This window comes from Suncus etruscus, chromosome 5 (assembly GCF_024139225.1).
Source record: "Suncus etruscus isolate mSunEtr1 chromosome 5, mSunEtr1.pri.cur, whole genome shotgun sequence".
In the NCBI taxonomy this organism is placed as follows: domain Eukaryota; kingdom Metazoa; phylum Chordata; class Mammalia; order Eulipotyphla; family Soricidae; genus Suncus; species Suncus etruscus.
In genome coordinates, this window is record NC_064852.1 from 130,301,158 (window position 1) to 130,314,131 (window position 12,974).

Below are 12,974 nucleotides of genomic sequence, written 5' to 3' on the forward strand. Positions count from 1 at the left end.
TGTGATTGCTACAAAACCACTATGAATATAGTTCTTGAGTCTTGGTTCATTTTCCTTACTGTGAACGTATAAAAGTCGCCACCTAGTGGCAAGATCTATATAAGTCCTTTTAATAGAGTTTTGTGGTGAAAGGGAGGAATGTCTATATAAGTCATTTATTTGTCTTAATATACAATTTAGGGAATTGAGCACACTTGGAAATACAAAAATAGATATGTTAATATATTTTAAAATGTCAATTTTTGTTTTGAATATTTTTAGAAATTGCACCTGGATTATTATAATTTTATATTATATTATATTATATTATATTGATTTTATAATAATTTATATTATATTTTAATTATATTTATTATATTTTTACTTTTGGATAATTCACAGATGATTTTATTAATTTTTACTTGTTTATAAGAAAGCAAATTATGTAGGCTATTTAGAAGAGACACCATGAAACACCAAATGTATCATGAAGTAAATGAAAACCTGGGCTGTTTCTTGAACCCCACCACCTGTTGCTTTGGTGGCCCCTGAGCACTACTGAGGACACCACTTCCTATAAAAGTTGAACTGTCTAGCAGGGGTCCTCAAACTTTTAAAACAGGGGGCCAGTTCATTGTCCCTCAGACCATTGGAGGGTCTGACTATAGTAAAAACAAAACTTATGAACAAATTCTTTTTTTTTTTTTTTTTTAATTTTTTTTTTATTTAAACACCTTGATTACATACATGATTGTGTTTGGGTTTCAGTCATAAAAGGAACACCACCCATCACCAGTGCAACATTCCCATCACCCAAGTCCCAAATCACCCTCCTCCCCACCCAACCCCCGCCTGTACCCTAAACAGGCTCTACATTTCCCTCATACATTCTCAATATTAGGACAGTTCAAAATGTAGTTATTTCTCTAACTAAACTCATCACTCTTTGTGTTGAGCTTCCTGAGGTGAGCTGGAACTTCCAGCTCTTTTCTCTTTTGTGTCTGAAAATTATTATTACAAGGGTGTCTTTCATTTTTCTTAAAACCCATAGATGAGTGAGACCATTCTGCGTTTTTCTCTCTCTCTCTGACTTATTTCACTCAGCATAATAGATTCCATGTACATCCATGTATAGGAAAATTTCATGACTTCATCTCTCCTGACAGCTGCATAATATTCCATTGTGTATATGTACCACAGTTTCTTTAGCCATTCATCTGTTGAAGGGCATCTTGGTTGTTTCCAGAGTCTTGCTATGGTAAATAGAGCTGCAATGAATATAGGTGTAAGGAAGGGGTTTTTGTATTGTATTTTTGTGTTCCTAGGGTATATTCCTAGGAGTGGTATAGCTGGATCGTATGGGAGCTCGATTTCCAGTTTTTGGAGGAATCTCCATATCGCTTTCCATAAAGGTTGAACTAGACAGCATTCCCACCAGCAGTGGATAAGAGTTCCTTTCTCTCCACATCCCCGCCAACACTGTTTATTCTCATTCTTTGTGATGTGTGCCATTCTCTGGGGTGTGAGGTGGTATCTCATCGTTGTTTTGATTTGCATCTCCCTGATGATTAGTGATGTGGAACATTTTTTCATGTGTCTTTTGGCCATGCGTATTTCTTCTTTGTCAAAGTGTCTGTTCATTTCTTCTCCCCATTTTTTGATGGGGTTAGATGTTTTTTTCTTGTAAAGTTCTGTCAGTGCCTTGTATATTTTGGAGATTAGCCCCTTATCTGATGGGTATTGGGTGAATAGTTTCTCCCACTCAGTGGGTGGCTCTTGTATCCTGGGCACTATTTCCTTTGAGGTGCAGAAGCTTCTCAGCTTAATATATTCCCATCTGTTAATCTCTGCTTTCACTTGCTTGGAGAGTGCAGTTTCCTCCTTGAAGATGCCTGTAATGTCCTGGAGTGTTTTGCCTATGTGCTGTTCTATATATCATATGGTTTTGGGGCTGATATCGAGGTCTTTAATCCATTTGGATTTTACCTTTGTACATGATGTTAGCTGGGGGTCTAAGTTTAATTTTTTGCAAGTGGCTATCCAATTGTGCCAACACCACTTGTTGAAGAGGCTTTCCCTGCTCCATTTAGGATTTCCTGCTCCTTTATCAAAAATTAGATGGTTGTACGTCTGGGGAACATTTTCTGAGTATTCAAGCCTATTCCACTGATCTGAGGACCTATCCTTATTCCAATACCATGCTGTTTTGATAACTGTTGCTTTGTAGTACAGTTTAAAGTTGGGAAAAGTAATTCCTCCCATATTCTTTTTCCCAATGATTGCTTTAGCTATTCGAGGGTGTTTATTGTTCCAAATGAATTTCAAAAGTGTCTGATCCACTTCTTTGAAGAATGTCATGGGTATCTTTAGAGGGATGGCATTAAATCTGTATAATGCCTTGGGGAGTATTGACATTTTGATGATGTTAATCCTGCCAATCCATGAGCAGGGTATGTGTTTCCATTTCCGTGTGTCCTCTCTTATTTCTTGGAGCAGAGTTTTATAGTTTTCTTTGTATAGGTCCTTCACATATTTAGTCAAGTTGATTTCAAGATATTTGAGTTTGTGTGGTACTATTGTGAATGGGGTTGTTTTCTTAATGTCCATTTCTTCTTTATTACTGTTGGTGTATAGAAAGGCCATTGATTTTTGTGTGTTAATTTTGTAGCCTGCCACCTTGCTATATGAGTCTATTGTTTCTAGAAGCTTTTTGATAGAGTCTTTAGGGTTTTCTAAGTAGAGTATCATGTCATCTGCAAACAGTGAGAGCTTGACTTCTTCCTTTCCTATCTGGATTCCCTTGATATCCTTTTCTTGCCTAATCGCTATAGCAAGTACTTCCAGTGCTATGTTGAATAGGAGTGGTGAGAGAGGACAGCCTTGTCTTGTGCCAGAATTTAGAGGGAAGGCTTTCAGTTTTTCTCCATTGAGGATAATATTTGCCACTGGCTTGTGGTAGATGGCCTTCACTATATTGAGAAAGGTTCCCTCCATTCCCATCTTGCTGAGAGTTTTGATCAAGAATGGGTGTTGGACCTTATCAAATGCTTTCTCTGCATCTATTGATATGATCATGTGGTTTTTATTTTTCTTGTTATTGATGTTGTGTATTATGTTGATAGATTTACGGATGTTAAACCAGCCTTGCATTCCTGGGATGAAACCTACTTGATCGTAGTGGATGATCTTCTTAATGAGGCATTGAATCCTATTTGCCAGGATTTTGTTGAGGATCTTTGCATCTGCATTCATCAGTGATATTGGTCTGTAATTTTCTTTTTTGGTAGCGTCTCTGTCTGGTTTAGGTATCAAGGTGATGTTGGCTTCATAAAAGCTATTTGGAAGTGTTTCTGTTTGTTCAATTTCATGAAAGAGTCTTGCCAAGATTGGCAGTAGTTCCTCTTGGAAAGTTTGATAGAATTCATTAGTGAATCCATCTGGACCTGGGCTTTTGTTTTTCGGCAGACATTTGATTACTGTTTTAATTTCATCAATGGTGATGGGGGTGTTTAGATATGCTACATCCTCTTCCTTCAACCGTGGAAGATTATAAGAGTCCAAGAATTTATCCATTTCTTCCAGGTTCTCATTTTTAGTGGCGTAGAGTTTTTCAAAGTAGTTTCTGATTACCCTTTGAATCTCTGTCATATCAGTAGTGATCTCTCCTTTTTCATTCCTGATACGAGTTATCAAGTTTCTCTCTCTCTCTTTCTTTATTAGGTTTGCCAGTGGTCTATCAATCTTGTTTATTTTTTCAAAGAACCAACTTCTGCTTTCGTTGATCTTTCGGATTGTTTTTTGAGTTTCCACTTCGTTGATTTCTGCTCTCAGCTTTGTTATTTCCTTCTGTCTTCCTATTCTTGGGTCCTTTTGTTGAGCATTTTCTAGTTCTATTAGCTGTGTCATTAAGCTACTCAGGTAAGCTCCTTCTTCCTTCCTGATGTGTGCTTGCAAAGCTATAAATTTTCCTCTCAGTACTGCTTTTGCTGTGTCCCATAAGTTCTGAGAGTTTGTGTCTTTATTGTCATTTGTTTCCAGGAACCTTTTTATTTCCTCCTTGATTTCATCTCGGACCCACTGGTTATTGAGCATGAGGCTGTTTAACTTCCAGGTGTTAAAGTGTTTCTTCTGAGTCCCTTTGGAGTTCACAAATAATTTCAGAGCCTTGTGGTCAGCGAAGGTAGTCTGCAAAATTTCTATCCTCTTGATCTTATGGAGGTATGTTTTATGTGCCAGCATGTAGTCTATCCTGGAGAATGTCCCATGTACATTGGAGAAGAATGTGTATCCAGGTTTCTGGGGATGGAGTGTCCTATATATATCCACTAGGCCTCTTTCTTCCATTTCTCTCCTCAGGTCTAGTATATTCTTGTTGGGTTTCAGTCTGGTTGACCTGTCCAGTGTTGACAAAGCCGTGTTTAGGTCCCCCACAATTATTGTGTTGTTGTTGATATTATTTTTCAGATTTGTCAGCAGTTGTATTAAATATTTTGCTGGCCCCTCATTCGGTGCATATATGTTTAGGAGAGTGAATTCTTCCTGCTCTACGTACCCCTTGATTAATATAAAATGTCCGTCTTTGTCCCTTACAACCTTCCTGAGTATAAAGTTTGCATTATCTGATATTAGTATGGCCACTCCAGCTTTTTTATGGGTGTTGTTTGCTTGGATAACTTTTCTCCAGCCTTTTATTTTGAGTCTATGTTTGTTCTGACTATTCAGGTGCGTTTCTTGTAGGCAGCAGAAGGTTGGATTGAGTTTTTTGATCCATTTAGCCACTCTGTGTCTCTTAACTGGTGCATTTAGTCCATTGACGTTGAGAGAAAGAATTGTCCTGGGATTTAACGCCATCTTTATTTCAAAATTTGGTGTGTCTTTTGGGTAGTCTTGTCTTAGATTAGGTCTTTCAGTTTTTCTCTTAAGACTGGTTTTGTGTCTGTGAAGTTTCTGAGCTGTTTTTTGTCTGTGAAACCATGTATTCTTCCATCAAACCGGAAAGTGAGTTTTGCTGGGTATAGTATTCTGGGTGAAGCATTCATTTCATTCAGTCTTGTCACAATATCCCACCACTGCTTTCTGGCATTGAGCGTTTCTGGTGACAGGTCTGCTGTAAATCTCAGGGAAGCTTGCTTGAACATGATTTCCCCTTTTGATCTTGCTGTTTTCAGAATTCTGTCTCTATCTGTGGGATTTGTCATTGTGACTAGGATGTGTCTTGGGGTGGTTTTTCTGGGGTCTCTTTTGGTTGGTACTCTTCGGGCATGCAGGATTTGATCACATATATTCTTTAGCTCTGGAAGTTTCTCTTTAATGATGTTCTTGACCATTGATTCTTCCTGGAAATTTTCTTCCTGGGTCTCTGGGACTCCAATGATTCTTAAGTTGTTTCTGTTGATCTTATCATAGACTTCTATTTTCGTCTGTTCCCATTCTTTGACTAATTTTTCCATTGTCTGCTCATTTGCTTTAAGTTTTTTGTCCAATCTCTCCTGCTGTATGGAATTGTTATGTATCTCATCTTCCACAGCACCAAGTCTATTCTCAGCTTCTGATACCCTGTCCCAGAGCTTATCCATTTTGTCATTCACTTCGTTTACTGAGTTTTTCAGGCCTGTTAGTTGACATGTTATTTCAGTTTGGAGTTTTGTCATTTTTGCCTTCATATTTTCTTGGTTCTTATTAGTGTTCTGTTCAACTCGATCCATGGTTTCTTGGAGTCTGTTGAGCACCTTCCATATTGCTAGTCTAAAGTCCTTATCTGAGAGGTTGATTAGTTGTTCAGTCATTATCTGGTCCTCAGAATTGTCATCTTCATTCTCTATGTCTGATGCTGGCCTGCGCTGTTTCCCCATTGTCACATTTGTATTGTGGGTTTTTCTACGTGTTGTAGTGGTATTCATTGTCTATATGATGTAGGCAGCACACTCCTCTGGCTCCTCCCTTTCTGGATGGGCTGACTTGCCTCTAAGGAAGGGGAGTCCTCCGTGGATGAAGCCTCACACTGGGTCAAATCTTAGGCCCGAGCATGTAACAGAGAAGACAGTCCAGAGAGAAATGTTTGCTTCTGTGATATAGCGCCGTTCTTAGTGTGATTTTTCCTTCTTGTTGCAATGGAGTTCTTTCCTTAGAAAGAGTGCACGGCCGCGTAGCGAAGCGGAGCGGCCGTGCTCCGCTGGAGCCTCTTTTTGCCCCACTCGCAAGAGTTTCACGCAAGAGGACAGTAGACAGACATAGACAGGTCACACTCACAGTCTTTCACAGCTGAGCCCCACTGGGCCGGTGTACTTTCGCGGATTTTCCCCGCCTGGTGTCACACACAGGGTACCAGCTTTTGCAAAGGATAGCCGGTTTTTATGCTCTGAAGTCCCTCCCTGAAAATGGCGTCTGGGTGAGCGAGGTTTCTGGAGGCTCTTTTTGCCCCACTCGCAAGAGTTTCACGCAAGAGGACAGTAGACAGACATAGACAGGTCACACTCACAGTCTTTCACAGCTGAGCCCCACTGGGCCGGTGTACTTTCGCGGATTTTCCCCGCCTGGTGTCACACACAGGGAGCCAGCTTTTGCAAAGGATAGCCGGTTTTTATGCTCTGAAGTCCCTCCCTGAAAATGGCGTCTGGGCGAGCGAGGTTTCTGGAGGCTCTTTTTGCCCCACTCGCAAGAGTTTCACGCAAGAGGACAGTAGACAGACATAGACAGGTCACACTCACAGTCTTTCACAGCTGAGCCCCACTGGGCCGGTGTACTTTCGCGGATTTTCCCCGCCTGGTGTCACACACAGGGAGCCAGCTTTTGCAAAGGATAGCCGGTTTTTATGCTCTGAAGTCCCTCCCTGAAAAAAAATGAACAAATTCTTATGCACATTGCATATATCTTATGTTGCAATGAAGAAACAAAACAGATACAAATACAATATGTGGCCCGCGGGCCATAGTTTGAGGACCACTGGACAGTCTAAGGAATCAAGAGAGTGTAGAAAGGTTAAAGGTCCTTGCAATACCTGCTGCCAGTTGAATCTTTGCATATAGTTCCCCAATCACACACAACCAGGAGTGACCCTTCATCCAGAAGCAAATGCTGAGCACTAATAGATGCCTCAATATATCCTCCCTTCTTCAGAGAGGGTTTTGGAACAAGATTACCAATTTTAGAAGGTGGGGGAAAGGAAACCACTAATTTGGAAATTAATATTACTCAGACTTCTCTATTTACATTAAATCTATACTTTGAAGATTTCTCTTTAAAAATATCTGGGAACAAAGGTAATATTTTGCTGATTTGGGGCTTATATATCAATGTTTTTGTTATCTCTGAGCAACCTAATGCTTCAAAAATAGTTTTCAACTTAAGATCTCTGAGTAAATCAGAATAATCCTTTGTTTATTCCATCATTTCCAGTATATACTGCCCACACTTATATAATCAGGATAGTTAATAGCAATTAAAATCATCTTTCATTATACATAACGAAAAGAGAGTAGTGAATTGACAGTAGTTTTGTAGTCAGAAAAGGTTTTACTTTCAATGGATGAAGATGATTTTCTGAAAGATTGTTTTCAAAAATGTGAGTTGTTCCGGTCAAGTTATCTACTTCTACTAGTTGAATAGATTGTTTTGTTTTCAGAAAGCAAACACATATGTACAAATATGTGACTATCACTTAAACATCTGAATAGCTCTTTTGCCCAGTCTCTTCCCAAATGACTATGCAAACCTCTCCCAGAGCCACGCAGTTCTTTCAGATTTGCTTCCTCTGCCGTGTTAGTTTTGCTGCATTAGATGTGACTTCAGTTATTTGTTGTGAGCCAACAGATATACTCATGTTTAAACATGAGAAATTCCTTTACTATTAAACTCCAGTCCACTTACTATGAGTTTTTATTGATTTCTACATTTAACCAGCAAAGTTACACTGACCTTTGAGTTCTTAATCCAATCTTTCCCTTTTAAAATATGTCAGAACTCTTTTAGGGTTAAACAGCTAATAACTGCTCTGCTTAGCAATACTTTGGGGACTGATGAGGTTAGGGGAGAAAGCATTTCCAGAACTGAGGACGTGGCTATTCCCCAAGCTGCCTTCAGAATGTGGGTTAGGAGGAGGGTGGAATTTGGCAGCTAGAAATCATTGCTCATTTTTCTGAGAACTAGAATTGGCTGGGTCACTTTGCCTTTTTCTCTAGTTCTCATTGGTTTGGCCTGTCTTTAGGAGTGATAAGAAAAATCAAGTATACCAGACTTCAATTAGTACAGTACAGAAGACTGAATTATAAAAATATAATAAGCATATATTGAATGATTGGGATGTGCCAAGAACTATACAAAGCATTAAGATAATGGGTTTTAAAAAAATAACTGAAGTCACCATGATTTACTAAGTTGTTCATAGTAGAGTTTCAGATATTCAGTGTTCCCAATATTCCATCAGCAACTCCATCATCAGTGTGATCTTCCCTCCACCATTGTTCTTAAATTCCTTCACAGCCACAGCCCATTCACTTAACAGGCACATTTTTAAATTTATTTATTTTACTTTGGGTCTCATTTTTTGCAGTACTTGTGGCTCTGTCATCTGTGCATATACACATAACTTATCTCTGTCCTGTTGCCTCTCTCTGCCTCTCCTTAATTCCCTCCTTGGTTTTTTACCATCTCTGTCGAACTTTTTGTATTCTAGGGTCCAGGGTAATATAAATATCCTCTCTTTAACACCTACAGTCTCTCATTCTGCTATTTTCTATACCACAAATGTGTGGATCATCCAGTATTTTCTCTTTTCTTTTGACTTCACTAAATATAATATTTTCTAGTTCCATCCAAGCTACTTTAAATTACATGATTTCAGCATTCCTTAGTTTCATAGTATTTCATTTTGTGTATTATGAAATAAGGCACAATTAATAGTTAAGAAATACACAAAAATAATACACACAATCATTATCTACTCTTTGGACAATTGTGTGTTTCCGTTTCCCAGGACTATTAATAAGTGCTACAATGATTAATGGTGTGACTGCGTTCTTTTGTTTGAATATTTTTGTGTCTTAGATATCTTTGTATCTTAGATGTCAGAAAGTATTTCTAAATGTTATGGCATCTTGATTTTTAATTTCCTGTTTTTCCATAGTAGTTGCACCAGAAAACATTTCTGCCAGTGATGGATGAGTTTCTTTTTTCCTTTTTCCATTTCTACACCAACACAGATAGTTCCCAGTATTATTGTTTGGAGACCCCAAACAATAAATAAAAAAATAACAATAAATAAAAAATAAAAAAATAAAAACAATAAATAAAAATGGTGCTTAGTGCTTACTCCTGATTCTGCATTCAGGGAAGTTCTCAGAAGACCAAACAGGTGTTCAGTGGATAGAAACTGAGTCAACCCTGTTCACAGCAAATATCCTACATGCTGTCCTGTCTTTCCAGAACCCATTCCCAGATTTTTTGAAAAATGCCATTATTTCTGGTGTGAGATTATATCTCATTGTTGTCTTGATTTGAATTTCTCTGATAATTAATAGTGAACACTTTTTCATATGCCTACTAGTCATCATCTGTCTTCCTTAGAAATGTGTCTGTTCATTTTCTCTCCCATTTTACAGATTTTCAGGATCATTTTGTTGTTGATATTTGTATTTTATATATCATGGATATTATTTTATCTGATGTGTTGAGTATATGAAAGTTCTCTGACAGTTGTATCGTCTAGTTTTCTAGAACATTTTCTTTGCGATACAGATATTCTTTAATTTCATGCAGTCCCATTTGCTTATCTTTGCTTCTGTCATTGCCTTTGCCAATAGTCATTTAGTGATGTTATTTATCATTGAGAACAACTTTGAAGTCAAAATCCTTCATTGTTCTCCCGACGTTTTCCTTATTATATTTTATGGATTCTGGTGTGATCTCAAGCACAGATCCACTATGAATAACTTTTGTGTAAGGGTGTGAGATACATATCCAGCTTCTTTTTATTTGAAGTTATTCAGTTTTCCAAAAACCATTTGATAAATGGACTATCTTTACTTAAAAAAAATTAGAATTTTTTTAAAAGAACCCTAATAAAGACCCATATATGTTTTTGGTAGGGGTGGAAAGTTAAGTAAAGAAAACATATTTGTATATTATATATAAAAACATCTATATTAACTTTAAATATAATTAACTGAGATAAACAAATTTAGAAATAGCTGATTAACTACCTTTGAACATAAAAACTCAATTACATAAGAAAGATTATTCTAAATTACAATAAACTGAGTACAAATGTACAAATATTCCAAGAATTATCAAGTATTGACATACCAAGAGTTGAGTTCTTACTCAGGATTTCACATGTTGCAATAATAGAGACATGATTGGTTCTGATAGGTTTCAGCCTATCTAATAAAACTCTATAGTAGATAATTACAATATTTAAAAAATGTAATTGTTCAGGCACATCTTATGTTTTTTCAAAATGAGATGAAAACAAAGTGAATTTCCATCAAACTCCTGCCCAGATTTATTACAGGCTTCCCCAATCAAGATCAAGATTTTGCCTCAAGCTTCCCTCTTTCTGTGCATTCAGAAGATTCGGAAAAGTGTATTATAACAGTGACCCATCATTGAGCCTCATGCAGAATATTTTCACTCTTTCTCAAACCTGTGCTTGACCTCTTAATTTGTCACTCCATACTTCAAGCGTTGGTAACCAATGACTTTAGACTGTCTTCACGATTTCACCTTTTCCAAAATGTTATACAGTTGGAATCATGCAATGAAGCTATTAAAAATAGTTAACTATTTATCTCCATCAAGAAGTCTATGCTTTTATTTTTCTATTTCCTAGTTTGGGCAATGGGCTTTAATTTACATTGGCTTATTTTTTAGGGTCCTCGTGGTCCTCAGGGAATTGATGGAGAACCAGGTGTTCCTGGTCAACCTGGTGCCCCAGGGCCTCCTGGACATCCATCACATACAGGACCTGATGGGATGAGCAGGGTAAGTGATGACAATTTGTGAATATGATATGAAGATAAAATAGATAATGCTTTTTTGCTGCTGACATACTACATGTTTTAGTTCAGATGTTTCCCCTCAAGAGCAGTCAGTTATTACATTGCTGCTCTGCTTAGTAATAAAACTAAGAAACCACCGGAGAATTGTTGTAAAATTAAATCTAGCCTTTTCCATTGGTTTTGATTAATTTTAGTGGGGCCATACCTAGAGATGCTCAGGGCTGATTCTTGGCTCTGTGCCAAGGCTCTGGGAACCATATGTGGTTCCAGGAACCAAACACTGTCTGGGCACATGCAAAGCAAGAGCCCTATCCACTATACTATTTCTCCACCCCTTAACATAGCATTTTAAATCCAGCACTACATTTATTTATATTTTTTTAATTTTATTTCTGGGTTCTTTGAACTTCTTTTTTATTTATAATGAAAAAATCACTAACATCACTCCCTTTATGAACTGAAAGGGGATATGCAGGGATTTGTGTCCCTTACCCTTTGATGTTTTCCAAGTGTTTAAATAGATGAGATATGTATCACGTCTTCTACTCTAAAGTAAAAAAAAAAAAATCCCATTAGGATTTAAAGGGGCTATCCCTATAAGTGAAAAATCCCTTAAAAATTTTTAAAGGGGTCAAATGTTGATATAAATGTTTTCTGATTATTCCCTAAAATGTAGCTTTCTTTCAGAGGTAAAATAAAGCAAAATACCTTTTGATATCTGCTCTGAACTCTGAGTGGCAGACATGGAGGAATAATAAGTAGTTTGCATAGCATAGCAAGGGAACAGACAGAATTCTGAAACACAAATTTTATATGATCTCTTTCTCAATTTGTTGTATAAGGAATTATTAACACATTCTTAAAAATAGTTTACACATTGATCTTCTTTTAGATCTGGTCATTCATAGAACTATGGTGAGCAATTTTGGTTTTTATTTTCTTAATTTGGTTACTAGAGTCTTTTTGCTGACAAAATGAAATTCAATAGATAAAACTGTGAACCACTCTTGGAATATTCAAGGATTTATTAGAAGGATTGTAAAATGTTCCTCAGCTTACATAAAGCTATCTAAAGTTTACTGGCTATAAACAAAGAAAGAATGTCTTGTAAGCAAAGTAAATCAAAAAGGAATCTGGCATGTCTAGGACAAGTTTTGAAGACATATTTCAGGCTTTGCTCAGATATCTGGTATGCTAAAACCATAGGATATAATTGGATAAAAATATAGACTGAAATCTACTAGTTAGTGCAAAGTGCTATCACAGTGAGCCATGGTTTTATATTAGAGTGGTTATTCTAAAACAACATAGTTGTTAATGCGTGAGGACGATTATTTGACCCAAACACACACAATGAAAACCAACTAAATATTTTCCTTGTTTTATAGTCAGAAGTTTACAATGATCTTCAGTAAAGCATTCCCTTAGAATTTCATTTATGTTGATATCACTGTCCTACTGTAAGAATGATATAAACATATTGTTTTATAGCCATTTTCAGCTCAGATGGCTGGTCTGGATGAAAAATCTGGGCTTGGGAGTCAAGTCGGACTGATGCCTGGGTCTGTGGTAAGTGTAAATTTTATAGATATTAAATTACATGTGGAAAAACCATTATTAAAGAAGTCTGTAGCTATTCAAGAAGTAACATATATTTTAAGTGTATTAAAAATAGCATAGGATATAATAGTCTTTATTTAATTTGAATTTTTTTCTTTTTCCATACCTCAATGTAATTATTTCATAATTAAATGGGGCAAGTCTATGAATACTTCAAATATATGTTGTAAAATAACAAAATAATTCAGAAAACTCAGTTTCCTCAGATATTTTAAACTTATATTTAAAATGACATAATGTCATCATCAATTATTTCATAAGACTTTAATTTAACATTTCCTTTAAGTTGTGCTTTTTATTATTGGAAAGTCACAGAATTAAATAGACTCATTCTCTCCCATGGTTGCCAAAATTTTTCTTTTGTTAGATATTCTGCTAACT

General features: G+C 36.8%; 1 protein-coding gene across 1 annotated transcript in view; it reads left to right on the top strand.

Annotated features, from left to right (window-relative positions):
• The window catches only part of COL5A2 (collagen type V alpha 2 chain), a gene marked incomplete at its 5' end in the record, with an annotated part of 173,209 nt that overhangs the window by 81,090 nt on the left and 79,145 nt on the right, over positions 1-12,974 (top strand). The window contains 2 exons of the mRNA XM_049772928.1: positions 10,846-10,956; positions 12,465-12,542. Coding sequence (XP_049628885.1) covers positions 10,846-10,956; positions 12,465-12,542 — 189 coding nt within the window. The remainder of the gene's footprint in view (positions 1-10,845; positions 10,957-12,464; positions 12,543-12,974) is intronic.